Source organism: Colossoma macropomum, unplaced genomic scaffold (genome assembly GCF_904425465.1).
Source record: "Colossoma macropomum unplaced genomic scaffold, Colossoma_macropomum, whole genome shotgun sequence".
NCBI classification, from domain to species: domain Eukaryota; kingdom Metazoa; phylum Chordata; class Actinopteri; order Characiformes; family Serrasalmidae; genus Colossoma; species Colossoma macropomum.
In genome coordinates this window covers 10,163,557-10,180,038 of record NW_023494793.1, presented here as the reverse complement: position 1 = coordinate 10,180,038, position 16,482 = coordinate 10,163,557, and the positions used below count along the sequence as shown (strand labels likewise).

Genomic DNA, 16,482 nt, shown 5'->3' with positions numbered 1-16,482 from the left:
CCTTAATTATGAGTTGCTTCCTTGACTAAGGGGTAAGTCTAAATTTATGCAGTATTATGTTGCGTAAGCAACATTATAATACTGTGTATATACAATATATGCAATAAATATGGACCCTGAATTAATTAATTCAGAAATATTGCTCAAAACAAGCAGTTATCATGTAGCCTTGATGCCTTAAAGGAAAAAGATGTAGATAATAAACAGACTGAAACTAATGTATTGCCTTTCTGTGTTCATAGTCATTTGCTGTTAAAAAGCTGTGTTGATTAGTAGAAAACAGTTGGAGGAAAAAAATTGTATAACAATGCATATTACAAGTAAAAGTATTATCAGCTCCCTCAGGAGATTGTGAGCATATAAGTGACAGATTTACAGAAATGTATTCAAGATATCTCCATTATTTCTAAAAATATTTTGCATTTTGAAGCAAGAGCACTGTAAACTAATGAAAATGCCTGATGGAAGCACTTATGGTTTTGGAGAGTATCTTCCACACTTATGGCCAGTCAGGTGAGCATCACACATGGCGCTGTAGGTGAAGTAAAAAACTCCTTTCTTTAGTTTACAGCTGTGTGAGTGAATCCCTCGTTCCGGATGGACCACACATCTTCCAACCAGATCATTGTAAAAGACATCACTGTCCCACACTTCAAATATTAACTCATGGCCGAACTCTATTGAACCAAAATTATAACTAATGTTCCATTCTGGGTTGTTGTCATCCATCACGACTTCAGTCTCTTCATACATGTTATTGTACCATACTTTCACGTACCCGTCTGTACGAGTGAAGAGGTCTGCCTTTAGGCCTGCAGCTCGCTGCACTGCCACTCTCAAGGTGCCACGCCCTGCTCTGAGAGGACAGCAGTGGTGGTCCAGGTTTGGCGCTGGGGTGCAATCTTGGTTCTGCTTCTCCACAGGAAGCATGTTCTCTTCAATGTATTCAGTCACTGCTCTCCTCAGACTGGCACTCAGCTCTGAGTCAGTTACCAGGTGATGGAGCGGAAAAATAGCATATGAAATGACATCTGGGTTCTCATGCAAGCTGTCCATCCAGCTTATGTATGCCTCAGATGGACTTTGATGGAGCACAAGGTCTGGAAAGTATTTTTCACCACCCAAGACCTCAATGTTGTGTGTCATGAAGCCCTGGTAGAAACCCATGTTCATGTTATCCTTGAGGATTTCTGAGCATTTAATAGAAAGAGATGCATTTGCAGGAACAAACCCTAGAGTCATTTTTAACTCAAAGTTCAGGCATTTCTTTATCTCTGACTCTGAGAAGCCTTTTAAAGTTGCAAGGCAGGTTCGAAAAGCCGTGACTCGTCTCACACGTCCCCCTAGATGGACGTGACGGATATAGTGCGTGCCATATGTGTCAATAGTCCTGCGGTACAGGGATTTTGTTTTCTCATCATAATGTCTAGGTAGTCGAAGTACATGCTTGGAGAATTCCGCACTCAGCTCTGGGTGATCCGTTACCCTGTAACTGGGGAGAAAAAGGAAAACCCAATTGTTCAGCTGTCTCAGACATTGGTACCTAAATATAGCTTGTGAATCATCTGTTTGTCAGGAAAACATCTGTTCATGTACAATGATGTTTGGAGAAAGAATGTTGGTTTTCAATCATAAGTTAAAATGTCCAAATGGAGTGTAGAGATTGATATGACTATTTCAAAAATTTATTGTTAGCTATTTGAATTTATTGTGCAGTACAGTGCAAAAATTAAAGATTACCCTTCATTTATTTTCCAGTCAAACTCTCCCAGAAAGAAGCAAATTGGCAAATCAAAGAAACTGTTCTCGGAACAATGGGCCTCATTCATCAGCTGTTCCTAAGAAGAAATTCTTTCTTAATACCCACTTAGTTTTCATGAATATTCTGACATTCATCCATATTTTCTTATTTGGTATTTGTTCTTAGGTAAGAACAGCATCTACACACACTCAAGAGCACAAAGTTACGAACAGTTCTGCGGTTTAAGAACACATCATGAGTCTGATGTAAAATTTTTCTTAGGACCTTTCTCAAGAACAAATTAAAGAAGAAACATAGGAGGAAATTGGTGAATGAGGCCCAATGGACTACCCACCCCCGAGTCCAGATCTCAACATCACTGAATGTGTTTGTGATTACATGGATTGTTAAAAGCAGAAAATGCAACCAACTTCAAAGACTGAACTTTTGTGGTGTGAAAAAAAATCTCTGTAGTGCAGATGTCCTTAGAAAAACTGTAAGCAAGAAAATGGAAGCTGTAATGAAGGCAAACCATGGACATATTAAATACTGCATTTTTTTAAAAGTTTGAGTTATTTTAGCTTTAGTTATTGAGGCATCTGTGTAATTTGCTATTAAACGTTTTTGTAATTTTTTTCCTTCAAATGCTTCAAAATTAACTTGGCTATTCTGATGCAAAATTAATAAATGAAGCGTGGTCTTTTCTGATTACTGTACCTCTGTTTTTTGTTTTTTTTTTGGCCTGGCTAAGGAGTCATGTGCCAAATACTACACAAACAGGAAATTTGAAACCAAGTCATCTGCACTTACCTGTAATATATGCAGTTGATCTCATGAAGGGCAAAGGTCGCCTTATCCATCATGTGCCGTGATTGAGCAAACTTGGCTATATCTGAATGACTTCCTCCTAAGATCACCTTGCCCAGATCATCAAGGCTCAGGTCCATTGCCCAGTTATTGTTGATTAGTGATGTTGAGCTCTTGATGAGGGTGTCAATAGAATGGTGAAGAGTGCTCGATAGCTGTTTGTTGCAGCGACTAAAAGGACGCCAGTCCAGCACCGCTGAGGGCAGTTTCTGCACCTGCCCTCCCCGGAAGCGGTTCTCGCATACCGTGCAGGTGTGATTGTCAACCATGTGGGATTTAACATTTAGCACATAGGCACCTTTGCGGCGCATCCGGACCACGTCAAAGCCCTCTCCTGCCAGGTTATAGCCAGGCACAAAGGGTGCTTTCTCACATTCTGACCATGTTCCTGTACGGCATCCCGAGTTCCTGTGCCACGTGGTCAGGATTATGGTGATGCATAGTAACGGGTGGAGACCAGTGCATCGCTGCAGACCCATGATTGCTTCTGAAGAGAGATAATATAAGGTTGACATAAGTGAGGTCATTGCCTGTATTACAAAATGGTTTATTCCAAGTTATTGCTTATTCCAGATTATAGTTATAATTATGTGGTCAGAGTTATAGCTGTAATTACGTCTTATTGAGATTCAAAGCAAACATAAATGTTCAGAGGGAAGCTACAATATATTTCAAACTGTTTAAAAAAAAACACAGTTTGAGTTATTTTTCTGGATTAAACTCTCAGAATAGGTAAAGACTACCTGATGACTGACTGCTTAAATACCACTTCACCCTGTTATGCTGTTATTTCAAACAAGGTCAATCCAGCATGCCTACAGCTGCCAAAAAATGCAAAGGCTTTGTAGCATACAAATGTCTATATATACGAAGTCTGCAGTGCCTAAAACTGTTGTCACCTCAGGCAGTCTTAACCACAGGCTGGCTTTAGTTCTGTTCATGCAGTGCAGCTACAAAAAATAAAAAAACATTTCAAAAATATAGATTTTCAGCACTGACACACACCCACTTACCGTTATGCTTGGTTTTGGCCTTTGTTCAAGAATCGCTACAGCAATTCTTCTGTGAAAGGTTGAGGCATTTGAAGCAAGCAGAGTATTCCTTTCCGGCCGCTTTTTCCAGACAGATTTTGTCCGCTGAGTGGTTTTGTTTTGATATCCAGTGCCTCCCAGCTGTGGAGTGGGGGAGGGTGCTCATGGGACTTTTCGAGGCAATGGAGGGTGTGCAGGATGGACAGAGGCAGGATTATGTAGAGGGAGGAGGCTTGTTGAGATCATATCCTTTTATGTGGCATTTCAACATGCAAGAAATGTTTAAGCTGAGATTTAATGTCCTGTAATTTTTTAAATGCTCTTATACACTGTAAAAATGGTTTGTCAGTTCAAGCTAAAAAAGCTTCATGTGGCACAAGTGGTAATTTAACCCTCTCTCCCCACCGAAGTGCCTGAATGATACAATGCAAATCAAATAGGTCAGATGAATAAAAGCAATATTTTACATCAACTCAAACCTCACAAATTCTTAATCTGTTAATTTAAGACACAGTGCAGTTGTGCTGTGTGGGTGCAGTTGTATCAGACTCCTGAAGTCTGCAAAAATCTGTGAATCTTTTAGAAATGTAAAAAAATTGTAATTTGTCAAGTTTTAGAAATTAAAATTTTTTCAAAATTAATATTTTTAAAATAAAAAAAACTACAGTTTAAGTTGTTCAAAGATTATTTTTAAAAAGGTAAAATGTTAAAATAGATGTCCGTGATAATGCCAGGTGGTGTGACAATTTATTCTACCTAAATCTATTTGTAAAACCCTTTAACAGTACAGACCAGAAAATCATATCTCTGAACCATCTTGGTATAAATGTCACTAAAATGTGCACTTTTCTTGTTCATGCTTCTCACCATCTAAACAGTACAGTAAAATATAAACTGCTGAATTACACTTGCTTTGCATTTCATAAAGCTTTGATTCATCAATTTGCAATTCATTCTTGAACAAGTTAAGAGTATTTAACACTTGAAGCTCAAATAGGAATTAGGAGTAGTGTAAATTGGGGTAATGTAACAAAAATATTTTTCAAAAATGAATATGGAAAAAAGTCAGCCTCTAACATAAAATCTTGCTCTCTTTAAATAGAATAAACGGATATACCAGCAACAGAAAAATCACCAATGTTTACTCAGAAAAGAAAAAAATTGTGCAGATAAACAGAATGTATTTAACTGTAGGTATAGTGATTGTGTACTTACATATGTATTTAAGTTTTCATTGAAAATGCTATAAAGATTATGCAGTAACATTGTGCTAATGCAAATCTACCAAATGTATTTAAATCAGTTTTTAGAATAAAAACAGCTCAGTGTTACAGCTGGGTGGAGAATAGTCCAAACAAAAATATCAAGCCAACAGCATTCTGTGACCACTGATGAAGGACTAGAGTAGGGTTTCTCAACCAGTGGGCTGTGAAGCACCCTCTAGTGGGCCTGTACTCAAGCAGAGGCAGCAGTTTGTACTAGGCCAGTAACGTCACTTTGTCATAAAAAGAGGGAAATGCTGCAGTAGCAGGCTGAACAAACGTTGTCAGTCTAAGATAACGCAGCCACGAGCTAGTATTAGTTCCTCAGGGTGTTTTCGTCTACCTTGTTTGGTAAGGACCTATCACATTTTCTTTAGTTCACTTCGTTTTGACATGTAAATTTTCCACCCATGTTCTGGTCTGCAACAAACGTCTAAACAGCCTCAGCAAAAAACGCAGGTCATGGTCCACTTCCAAACAAACCCTCGTTCAGTTTACTTCTGATGGAAATGCATTCTGTGATCAAACAAGGAAATTCATTAATAAGGCTTGCTTTCCTCCTCTTCTAACACTGCCAGTATAATCTGCCTATTTTAATGTCTGACTTATTACAGACTCTCATTTGCTGCAGCTGTTAAAATAGGACAGATGAGCCTTAAAATGACAGCAGAGATGTTTTGCAAGTTATATTACAGTTTTTAACATAACTGTAATTTTAGTTTCTGTGATTGATCCAGTCTGATCTTTTTCAGACCCTAATTCTCAGGTTTTCAGTGTCAGCGCTTAAGAAAACCAAAATCCCATTTAATAAATTCATTCTAGATTTCCTATGGGCCGCAGTTCTTTGTATGTATAAACAGGTGGGCCTTGGGGTGGAAAAAGGTTGAGAACCCCTGGACTAGAGGATGACCAACACAAACTGCAGAATCAGATGAGCTCCTGTCTCTGACTTTACATCTACAAGGTGGACCAACAAGGTAGGAGTGTCTAATAGAGTGGATAGTGTATAGACACTGCTGTGTCTGATCCATTCTTATCAGTACAACACACGTTAACACACAACCACCAAGTCAGTGTTGAGAATGATCCACCACCCAAATAATATTTGCTCACTGGTGGTCTTGTAGGGGTCCTGACCATTGAAGACCAGGGGTACAACAAATTATACAGAGCAACAGATGGACTACAGTCTGTAACTGTAGAACTATACAGTGCACTTATAAGGTAAATAGACCGCATAAAATGGACAAAGAGTGTAGATACAACGTAGGTGATGCAGAATGGCAATTGCAGAAAACGCTACAGCATATTCAGAAAATAGTACAGCAAATCAGAAAACACTACATTAGGTCAAGATAGAAATAGACTTTACAAATCAAATAGATTTTACCTTGAAGTAGGTCAGAGCAGTCTTGAGTGACCGTGGTACAGAGTGAGTGAGTGAACCAAGCATTCTCTATTAATGCACATTGACTGCTTTTCACTGATCTTCAGGCTTCTTAATAGCTGGCTAATGATTCCTCTCATATTTGTTAAGGGTAGAATAAAATAAACACTACAGTAGACTGAGCTCTGCTTGGCTCCAGTTTTTCATAAAAACGGCCAAACACAGAAGGGATCAACTTCTGAACTCTTTCATGCACTGGAAAAACAAACTAACATTTTTTGTCTCAGTAATTCTGTTTCTTTTTAGTTAGTTTTGCAGTGCACATTATAGTTTAGATTTAGCTTTTGTGTTTTAGAAAACTAATGTTTATTTTTTCTTTCACAGTTAATGAGCACATTTTTTCATTTTAGTTTTTGTTTTAGTAATAGTTCTAGTTAACTATAATAACGTTGTAATGCTCTATTGTAAGTATTACTCATTAAATATTTTCTCTGTGTTGCCTTGTAACTCGCTTGCTCATGTTTAGCAGGCTGTGAATTCACCACAAGGGGGAGATATTAGCACTCAATTAGCATTTGATTGCATTTGAACTCTTATGGATGCTGTTTACTGACATGGGAAACATTAATTCAGTAAAGAAATAAAGTCCCAGGGGTCTTATGCAAAATTAGACCTTCCTATCAAACACTGTGTGTCCTTGTTATAATTTCTAAAGTAAAACATTTGCCCATTCTTATACTCTACACATAACATTATATCTATCTTATATATAACTTATTTCTATTAACCAACTCATCCTTTACTTTATGTTTACAGACGCATGATTAATGACATTTTTCTTTTGTCAAAGTAAAGAAATTTAGTCTAATCAATTTCCAGGCTCTGATCAATGCCTTATAACTTTTTGTACAGCACTCTTAAAAACAAACTTTACAAAGTGCTTTACAAAACAATGCAAACCCTTTTGCACCTGTCTCAACACTTTGACAGACACTTTGCACATTAATGACACTTTCTGTAGTTAAAGTAAAGCAGTATATTTCTACACTTGTCTTAACACTCTATGAGAAACAGTATTGTATCGTTCATTGTTGACAGTTCTTACACAGTTCATTCTCAGTAATATTGTAAAGATAAGCAGGTGACAGTATCACACATTATACTGATACATATCACTAGAAGAGGCTCTGCACAAATAATGAGCTGTAAACTGCTGTCACATCCTGTGCATTTCTGAGTAGAATTCAAACCATGTCCTCCACACACAGAACTAGAGAAGACGCCTTTCTCTGTTAGTGAAGCTAGTTTTACCAAACAACTGAGAGTATTGTGTGAGTGTTGTTCAAAATAAAAGCCCTTTGGTCACAAAAGAAACAAAGTATTTGGATATTACAGCAGTAGATTGTAAATAAAAAATACATTGGGAAATGGTGGATTAAAAAAGTTAATATAAATTATTTTAATGTTTATCAAGGTTTTTTATCAAGGTTTGAAAACATGTTTAAGATAACACGTACACATGTAGTGTTTTGGATAATAGCAACTATGTGTTGAACTTACCCAGTAAGTCTTAATGGCCATCATATCTTTGATTTCATCTAGGTCTCAGTGGGATCACACTGTGACAGCATAGTGGGAGCCTGTGAAACTGGAGCTGCTCTGTGTATCTCTGATAAGACTACAGCTTATTTTGCCAAATGCAGTGACAGCATTTCAGTTTCCAAAATTGCATGGGTCGATTTAGTTCGAACTTTCAGCACTTGAAAAAAGCCATTACAACAGTTTGCTTATGTCTAATTTCTCATAATAGAATTGTTTCCCCAGGTAGCCCAGGTATGTCCTCTTTTCAGGTTTTATTTTTTTGTGCCATAAAAGCTAAATTGTCTGCTGAGTACAATTATTTGTGTGCCGCATTTTCAATTTTTTGTTTAGGCCCTCACAGGGTCACACGTCCTCTCTAATCCAAGTTCCATCTATCTGGAGCATAACTCATTTATAACTCTAAAGTCTCTAAAAATTCAGTAATATGTAACTTATATTTCTTGGTTTCTTAAGATTAAAGAATTACACTTTTTTTGTAGCAAAAGCTTACAGTAACAAAAGCATGATGTAGCTGAGTAGCTCGAATTGTTTTTTGCTTATAGTTCATTGAAATACATGGGAAAATCTTCTCTTTAACAGGGTTTGTGATAAGCATGCCTGCATCAGAAAATTAGTGTAATGCTTATTCTAAGTTATAATAACGTGGACTCCAAAAGGCCATAAATATCCAGAGGATACAGTGTGTGAAACGGATTTACAAGTGCAGATGTGTATTACCAGCTTGTATTCATTTTCTGGCTGTCTGGTTGTTTGCAGGTCTGATAAAGACTGGTTTGTACCAGTGACTGCTGTAGTACCACTTCTTCACCGCTGTGTTGTTTTCAAATGAGGTCAAACCGGCAAACCTTTTCTTTGCAGTGTGCTACATACAATGTCTGATAAGCAAAGTGCCTAGGAAATATTACCGCGTCAGGATGTCTTGACCACAAGCCTTGTTTGTGCAAAGCTGAACAAAAGATCTTCTCAAAAACAGAAGAGTGTGGGAGGGTGCTCACAAGACTTTAAGAAGCATGAGAAGCTGTGCATGAATAGAGGCCAATGCATTTTTCCACTAGAATACAGTGATTTTGAGAAGAGTTATGCAGGATGTTTGTACTGTAATTTTAAGAGATCCCACTTGGTAAGACTTGTAGCCTGGTAGACAATATGGTGTACCTACCCTAAAATAGTGGTTCCCAAACTGTGGTACTCCAGGGGTGTGTCAAAAATTCTGACATTAATCTTCATTTAATTTCATTGAATCAATTAGTTGCACAATTACACACTTCTCCGATATAAGTGACACAAAACGGCTTCCAGCACACGGCAGACTTGTGCTCTAATAGTTTGATATTTTACTTTTTTATCATAAAGAGCTGTATCAAAGTAGAAAGTGTTTCACTCCTGCCCCTTCTAAACGTTGTGCATCACTAAGAAAGTAACAACAGTGAAGTTAACCAAGTTTATTGTGCATTGTTGTGTGTATAAATGAAGTGTGTATCCTTTACTAACTGTTCTTAAGGCCAGTATGATGCTTGTTTGTCATGTACTCGAGTTAGTTACACTTTTACTGACGCGGTTCAGAGTGCAGTTTTAGTAAGTTATTTGTTTGTAGCTGCTGTGATCAACGCTTAGCTGTTAGCTTTTTGTTTACGTGTTTGTAGCGCTGTAAATTCTGAGCAGAGTATGTTTGCTACTGTGATGTATGCGATCCGTGGCTCGGATTAGTGAACACTTTGTAAGTCAAAGGTAATAAACATAGTAGTGGTTTTAAGGTGCAATTATTTTTTCTAACTAAAGGTCCAGAAGACATACCCTTGAGAGTACCACCCTAATGACAGTTTAATCATTATAGTAGCCTACAACACATCCTAAACATACATATACATTAAAGAGTTCAAAAAGTAGTGTTCTATTGTTACAAGCTTGACATTGTAACAATAGAAGAACCCTTTTGGTGCTGTATAGAACCATTTTCAGAAAGGTTCTGTATAGAACCATATAAAACTTATTCTGCGTCAATCTGAAGAACCATTTTACCATGCAAAGAACCACTGAATCATGAAATGGTTCTATATAGAACTCATGGTCCTAGATAAAACTGTTGCCTTTATAAAGAACCCTTAAAGAACCATCTGTTTTGAGAGTGTAGATAACCTGTACATTTAAGGTATATGGTATAATTATCATTCTAAAAAGTGTTCGCTACTCTCAAAACACAGTTTTTGTTTTGTAAAATAATTTGTTAGCCTGTTCATTTTACCTTACTTATTTACTTATCCGGCTGGACGAAAATTGTCAACCAACTTTAACTTGTCCCAGACAAGCCTTAATATTGAGGCTTGGGGAAGAACTTGATACTATTGTCAGGTTGTGTATTTTATTTTAATGTAAAGTGTATGTGGTGAAGGTTGAGCAGAATAGTTATCTCATATAGGTCATCTAAACTGTCTCTGTGTTCCCAATATGTCATTAAGATTTTTGTTATTTGATTAAGGTAATCAGTCATTTGTTTCAAAACTGTCATGGGATGGCAGTTAGATATTCTGTATATTTGGGGAGAAAGTCTTTGTATGATGCGTTGTATTCGCAGTAATTCTCATTGTTTTAAACTGTGTGTTTTTACTGGGTTTTGTCTATGGGTTTGGCACTGTGTGTTTTATAGATAGGAGAAAATGCCAGTGCTGTGTATGTCCTCCCTGTCAGGTAAATCTGGGCCAGAATCCGTCCTCTTCATTACCTGGTCAGGATTGTGCACCATCCTCTTGAATTTTGTTTTAGGTTGTGCTTTTAAGGAGTTTACATTCCATGTTCATTATGCTCTTTTCACATTTTTATCAGCAGCTTAGTTCATATTTGCAGTTCAATGCAGTGCTTTTTTTTTTACATGACTGACATGATTTATTTAACTGACGTTTTTTTCTGTAATATACTGAGATTGAACAACAGGTTAAATAAAATGCCAAGAGCACATAGAATACATATAGACGTTCAGTATAGTCATTTTGTGTATACATTTATTAAGAGAACATATCAAAAACAAAGTCACCATGTTTGGTCTAGCTGACGAAGGTCATGGCTGCTATGCGTCATGTTGGAAAGCGAAATCAGGATAATCCTTAACAGTGTACAGATGATTACACATATAAAGATTAAAAATGAAGAAAACAAAATGACAGACATTAAGGTAAGACAGTTGGAGTTGGGCTTTCAGTGCAGTGCTGACTTTTGCTCTGGTGAACGCTCTACATTAGTCTCATTAAGTGTTGTACTTTGAAATTTATTGTAGCCTCTGCCGGGTCCAGTAATCCTCCTCCTCACTTACACCACTAACACTGCTACTGCCACCACGACAGCCACCAAGGCTGTAACACCAAAGGCAGCACAAGCCTTTTTCCCAGATGACTGAGGGGAGTCTTCAAATATCTGGGACATTTTGCTGATGTCCTCAGGCTTTGCCACCCTCCACATTTTTGTACCATTGACTCTCACCCAGGCTCGATCACTTTCAGTCATCACAGCTAAAGTATTTGTGGCCATCATACTCATCACTGGAGGTCTTGTGAAAGGTGGCAGTTGGATGGGCAGTAACTTGCCTCTAGTGAAAACACCAGACTGAACACAGTACAGTATCTGGCATCCATCGCTTATGGCGGCAAGATGTTGACTGAACTGTGGTGGGCAGCGAGACTGGCTTCCTGCAAGTGAGTTGGTAGACTGGCAGCTAAAGAAACCTCCAAAAGGTACAGAGAATTTGGTTGCTGTTTCGTAGTCGCTGCTCAGACAGATCATAATGCCATTTGACAAAAATTTCTGAGGAAAGAAATTTGGAGGGCAAGATCTGGATTTGGTTATTGGGTTTTGTAAAGAAGGGCCATACAGACCTCCAAAGAGATATCCAGAGAACTCTGGAGTTACCACATTAGTGGAGCACCAGTAGGTGTCAATGCGTGCACGCCGAATATAGTACACATTTCCACAGATGTCTTTACAGCACTGAGACACCAACCAGCACGAATGACAATCCTTGCGACACTCATAGTTATTGTATGGTCTTTTCTGTGTTTCTGAGCGCAATAGGATAGCAGTGTATGGTTGCTGACAGGAATATGAGTCAGTGGCTGGGTTTTTCTCAGCGAGCTCCTGGCAGATTGCATCTCCGTCTGAAGTCAGGGGAGTGCACTGCTGGTAAACTCCACCAAAGCTAAGGTTGGTGCTGGGACCCTCACAGGAATTATCATCTACATTAGCTTGGAAATTAAAATTTTTAGAGTCTGGATTCACACATCCAGGGCGAGTGTTAATTGTGTAGTAGCGTTCTATGGCCTGACTCACAAACAGAGCTAGTTTATTCACTGTTGGAAGTGGGAGGTCTGGAAACAATGATGGATTGAGGAAATAGTGGAGTGGTAGTCCACTACGGTCAATAGCTACCAGATTGTTTAGTGTGCTCTCTTGCCATTTCTGTAGAGTGATACCACGATAAAATAAAGCCCCACCATGACTCAGTGTTATGGAGTATGTAATGTTACCCTGGTAGTTCCGAGTTTCAGATGTTTGAGGTTCCTTACTATCAGTTTTAAATTCAACTTTGCTAAAAAAGTTAGCACCAGCTGATGCTGAAACAGAAGACTCCGAGGACTGCATATCAGAAACATAAGAGGATTTTAAATAGTCCTCATTCACCAAAATAGAACCAGCATCAACACTTGTGATGACATGTGTTCCATAATCAAGTACCATTTTTTCTGACAGATAATTTGCTTGGCGAGTTTGGTTGCTCTCGATGGCCTCTGCAATTTTCTGTGCCTGATGGGCAAAGCGGGTGTCCAGAGTGAAATCAGGATAAGCCTTAACGGTGTACAGATGATTACGGACCTAAGAAAAAAAGGAGAAGGAATGTGGAATCATTAAATCTACTATGAGAAAGCAAATGTTACAAAGTAGATATGTTGCGTTTTCATAAAAGGAAGTTCCATCCAAAAATCTAAAAGTTTTAAGCTGCTACATGTACTACATTTCTGTGTGCGTTGTTTTTGGAATACAGTTGCTTTCCTTTTCAGGATTCTTATAAGAATCTAATTGTGTTCCCCTTATGTTGACAGTTTTTTATTTATTTCATCTTTTATAGAATTAAACCTAGATTAAGACACTAATAAAGAGGTGTAGAGTTTTGTGTTGTCAAATATGGCTCAAATGTTAAATAAAGGGGGTTCTGTGTTCCTATTAAGCCTACTCAGTTGTTTTATTTCAGAAAAAAAATTATATTTGATAAGCTTATGAACAACAAAAAACAATCTTATAAGAAAGATTTATAACGAACATTTAAACTGGAACATTTTTTTAATAAAATATTTCATGCATTTAATAAAACATTTCATGCATTTAAGCTAGGATTGTTTCCTCAACTAGTAAATATTTCTGTAAAAGGTTTGGCCTTTGTAGTTAGTGAGTCATCATTCTGCTGTACTAAACATGTTTGCATGCATCAGTGGTGCACTGTGTACCTAAGCAGATGCAACATGCATTGGAATATCCATTAAAATGTTGGCTGAATTCCGTTGCTAAAGACCATGCATTTTGCAGGTTTTTTATTTTGTATAAAGCCACAAATTAAAAAAGATTGTTTATTATGCTGACATTTTTTTGGTGCTGGAAATAATTTGTGAATATTGTGCCGTTCCGAAATATAATGATTCCACAAACATACTGTTAAGTCCAATACACAGTGGTTTAGCTTGAATGTTACTTTATTGAGTCTCACCTGTACCCGTGCTATGACAGAACTCTCTTTCACTTGATAGGTTTTCATGCGTTTGTTCTCAGTGGAGAACTTGGCGTTGATCACAGAGAAGAAGGACCCGTCTGCGTTAATGGAGCTTGAAGTGGAGCTTTTCTGTTCCAGCCATGAACTGATGATCTCCGAGTTCATCTCCACTCTGCTCATCTTCTGTGGGATGACGAAGACCTCGTCTGGGATGAGGTAGATGCCGTCCTCGGTGGTCTGGCACTGGGAATAGCTCATGTTCATCACTCGCCCCATATCAAGGTTACGCAAGTTGTCCCAGCCTCCCCCAGGGAGGACCTCCAATGCTGGTGAAGTAACATTTTTGCGGCACTCACGAAGTCCATTGCTAGGACGACTGAGTGGATAGAGATCACAGGTACGGATGAATGCAAGGAGACCCAACACAGATAGGCTTATTGAGCCCATGACTGCCAGGAAGGACTGCTCTGAGTCCAGTGTGTTAGGACTATACTCTCTTTCTCATGTTATTGGAGGCTGCCAGTGATCTCAGTCTCATAAGTTTCCAACCACTTCAATTTCAGTTTCACCTTAAAGTAGTATACATAGAAGTTGGTAAAAGCTTGAAACCACATCCTCTTCCTTTTGTTATAACTATGCATCTGAGAAAAAGCAAAGACTAGAAAACTGTTATCGGTTCTAATCTTCTATTTTTTGTTCTTCTACTGTGTTCTATTGTTTACAGTAGATGAAAGCATTACTAAAACATTTATAAACAGCTTTTTAAGCAAGTTAGATCAAAATCTTTTGATGTTTTTAAAATATATTAATGTTGTAAATTGCAGCAATATAATTACTGGCAAAATATCAGAGTAGTTTCATGATTTTATAGTAATAACAATTAACAGCTGAGGAAAAATGCATGGGTAAATTCAAGTCTTGGGTTTGTTCATTTTGTAAAAATGTCCAACAAATAAGCACCTGCTGGGAAATTGTTACATTCCTTAAATCAAACCTTGCCATTTATGAAAAACTATCACATAATCTGCTCATAAATGTTAAGTACTTGCATTTATAAAAATATTTGCAAATAGTCATTATTTCACTCGAGATCAATCTATACATACCTAAAGGTGTGTCCAGAGATAGTAGTGTGACATCATGGTGAAGAAGAATCAGGTGAGATCTTAATTTCTGTTCTAAATTTGCTCTTCATTAACACCTACAGAAAAGGCACATGAACATAGCCAAACTCAGGAGGAGGTCACCATGAGCCATCTACTTCTACTCCATGCTGACCAACCCCCAATACAACCACTCAGTCCCGGGCCGGACGCTCCGCCGCTGGTGACTGACCTGAGCTGGACGTTGGTCAACTTACAGCTGTTTGATGTCCCTGGTTGCAGTAGGGATATCTGTGAATGCAATGAACGCTAAACCTTCCAGCCAGTGTCCTTTTAAAGTAAACTAACTAAGAATGATGTTAACTGCATTAAACAATGAAAACAGTCCCTTTTTTTATGATACGCTATACATTTTCAATAGGCCAGTCAAGCACATGCACTTTGTGTCTACGAGTTGTAGCACATGCAGAATGAAGCCTGGCACTGTCTTGCTGAAATAATCATGGACTTCCCAGGAAAAGACATTGTCTTGATGGCAACATGTGTCTCTTCAAAATCCCAGTATACAGCTCCACATCAAAGGTACCTTCACACATATTCAGGTCACCCATGCTGTGGGTATGATGCACCACACCTTGATAAATATTGGCTTTTGCACCCTTCACTGATAAAAGTCTGAAAGTTCGTTTTGTTTTTGCAAAGAGAACATCCAGTTTTTCTCAAAACAAGCTGAAATGTGGACTAATCTGACCACAGTTCACATTCCCACTGTCTTTTGGTCCATCTGAGATGAGCTCAGGCCCAGAGAACTCGGCGGCATTTCTGCATACAATTGATGTATGGATTTCTCCTTGAGGCTCAAGTTGATTTCTTGGTGCAGTAATGGACCATGTTAAGTGACCGTGGTTTTCTGAAGTACTCCTGAGCCCTTGTGGCTATATTTAACAGGGTAGCATGAACGTTTCTTATGCAGTGTCAACTGAGGGCTCATGGGTTACATTCAACAGTGGTTTCCAGCTTTGCCCTACATGGACTAAGATTTCTCCAGATTCCCTGAATCTTTATACAAAAATATGTACAGTAGATGGTAAAAGACCTACATTCTTTTCAGACGTCCAATCTTGAGAAATGTTCTTTTTGAACTGTTTGACAATTCTCTTACAAAGAGCTCTTACTGAGCCTTTGGTGGATGCTCCTTTTACACTCAATCATGATAACTTCACCTGTTACCAATTCACCTGCTGATTGTGTAATGTTTCAAAACCGTGTAACATAAATATTCTATTAACATTTCACTTTTATTTTGCCCCTCCCAACATTTGTTGAGTGTGTTGCAGGAATCAAATTCAAAATTTTATTATATTTACAAAATACAATGATCAGCCAAAATAGTCTTTTCTTTGTACTTTTGTCAGTTAAATAAAGGTCCAAGAGAATTCAACAAATCACAGATTCTTTTGTCATTTTACAACTTTTCCGGAATGGGGTTAGTACTTCCATTCGGACACTGACCCTTATTTATCAGCCTTGCATAAACAAAGAGTCCAGATTTGACCACATTTGTTGACATACAAATTGATGTTTCTAATTCATGAAATGTGGAAACAGAGATTTGAGCACAAATGATGAATCAGCTTCAGTGCATGAAATCAAACAGCAGCCAACCAGTACCTCAAGCTGGCAATGAATATTTATAGTCTGGGCGTTGCTAGGCCAATTTTAGCAGAGCTTTAGCACCCGCCT

The 16,482-nt window shown here is 38.1% G+C and overlaps 2 protein-coding genes across 2 annotated transcripts; both read right to left on the bottom strand.

Annotated features, from left to right (window-relative positions):
* Positions 1-471: 471 nt before the first annotated feature.
* On the bottom strand, positions 472-3,829 carry prf1.5 (perforin 1.5). The gene is made up of 3 exons (XM_036579713.1): positions 3,622-3,829; positions 2,552-3,095; positions 472-1,492 (listed from the first exon to the last, which is right to left on the bottom strand). Exons 2-3 carry the CDS (start codon positions 3,085-3,087, stop codon positions 472-474), a joined length of 1,557 nt encoding a protein of 518 aa, XP_036435606.1. The 5' UTR covers positions 3,088-3,095; positions 3,622-3,829.
* A 6,822-nt stretch (positions 3,830-10,651) lies between these two features.
* On the bottom strand, positions 10,652-14,176 carry LOC118812881 (macrophage-expressed gene 1 protein-like). Its single transcript, XM_036577991.1, has 2 exons — positions 13,634-14,176; positions 10,652-12,747 (listed from the first exon to the last, which is right to left on the bottom strand). The coding sequence occupies exons 1-2, from the start codon at positions 14,081-14,083 to the stop codon at positions 11,191-11,193; spliced, it is 2,007 nt and encodes a 668-aa protein (XP_036433884.1). The 5' UTR covers positions 14,084-14,176; the 3' UTR covers positions 10,652-11,190.
* Between the last annotated feature and the right edge of the window lie 2,306 nt (positions 14,177-16,482).